Here is a 1273-nt window from a genome sequence, read left to right as displayed (position 1 = left end):
CAACAACAGAAAAAGTGGGGTGGGTGCTGCCAGAGAGTTGCTTTCCTTCTGATCAGCAGTTCTCCAACAACAACAGAAAAAGTGGGGTGGGTGCTGCCAGAGAGTTGCTTTCCTTCTGATCAGCAGTTCTCCAACAACAACAGGAAAAGTGGGAGTGGGTGCTGCCAGAGAGTTACCTTCCTTCTGATCAGCAGTTCTCCAACAACAACAGAAAAAATGGAGGTGGGTGCTGCCAAGGAGTTGCCTTCCTTCTGATCAGCAGTTCTCCAACAAAAACAGGAAAAGTGGGAATGGGTGCTGCCAGGGAGTTACCTTCCTTCTGATCAGCAGTTCTCCAACAACAACAGGAAAAGTGGGAGTGGGTGCTGCCAGGGAGTTACCTTCCTTCTAATCAGTAGTTCTCCAACAACAACAGAAAAGGTAGGGGTGGGTTCTGCCAGAGAATTGCATTCCCTCTAGGCAACAATTCATCAACAAAATAAATTAAACAGTTGGTGATAGTTGTTGCCAGCCAGTTGCACTTTTTTAGTCAGCAGTAAAAAATTAGTGACAGTGGCAGATAGCTTTAGTAGCTTTGCCTTACAAAGACAGGACAAGCAAGTTAGATGGAAATATTTGAATTACTTGGATAGTTGGAATAATCAAAAATACTAATATCAATTAATCAGTTAGTTTACATGATAATAATCAGTGTAATTGCTGCTCTTAAATAATCAGTTATGTATATTTATTATGCTTTTGAAATTTAAAGAATCTGATGTAAACTGGTTGAAAAGTTGTGACAATTGTAACATTTATTTCAGAGGCATCAATTTTTAATAGACAAATAATACTTTTTAATTGATTGATCATTATAGTGCTTTATTTCCATTCTACATTTTTTACATGCACTCAGTTTTTTTTTTTTTCATATTGTTTTCACCCCAGCATGACTGTCCAGATGGAAAATTAAATAAAGAAAAATTTGTGGAGCTCTACAAATTGTTTTTCACCTCTGGAAACCCAGAAAACTTTTGTAAACATGTATTCCGGACATTTGATACAGATCATAATGGCTCCATTGACTTCAAGGAGTTTCTCTTAGCAGTGGGCATTACTTCAGGAGGATCATCGGATGATAAGCTTAAGTGGGCTTTCAGAATGTATGACATCGATGGAGATGGACTAATTGAGAAGAGAGAGATGACTAAAATTGTACAGGTTTGTATTACAACTGACAGAGGTTTATGTGCAAATTTAGTAGTATATCATTAAAGATGGACTTACTGAGCAC

General features: G+C 38.0%; 2 protein-coding genes across 8 annotated transcripts in view; both read left to right on the top strand.

Annotated features, from left to right (window-relative positions):
* LOC106460787 (neurocalcin homolog) overlaps positions 1–1273 on the top strand; it is a 53720-nt gene that overhangs the window by 39423 nt on the left and 13024 nt on the right. The gene's annotated exons all lie outside the window — the stretch shown is intronic.
* Positions 1–1273, top strand: part of LOC106460786 (neuronal calcium sensor 2-like) — a 59299-nt gene that overhangs the window by 56145 nt on the left and 1881 nt on the right. For all 7 annotated transcript variants that reach the window (XM_022387571.1, XM_022387570.1, XM_022387569.1 and 4 more), the window contains one exon: positions 928–1200. In XM_022387571.1, coding sequence (XP_022243279.1) covers positions 928–1200 — 273 coding nt within the window. The remainder of the gene's footprint in view (positions 1–927; positions 1201–1273) is intronic.

Source organism: Limulus polyphemus, unplaced genomic scaffold (assembly GCF_000517525.1).
Source record: "Limulus polyphemus unplaced genomic scaffold, Limulus_polyphemus-2.1.2 Scaffold836, whole genome shotgun sequence".
NCBI classification, from domain to species: domain Eukaryota; kingdom Metazoa; phylum Arthropoda; class Merostomata; order Xiphosura; family Limulidae; genus Limulus; species Limulus polyphemus.
The sequence above is the reverse complement of the archived record's forward strand: the minus strand, read 5'-3'. Positions and strand labels throughout refer to the sequence as shown.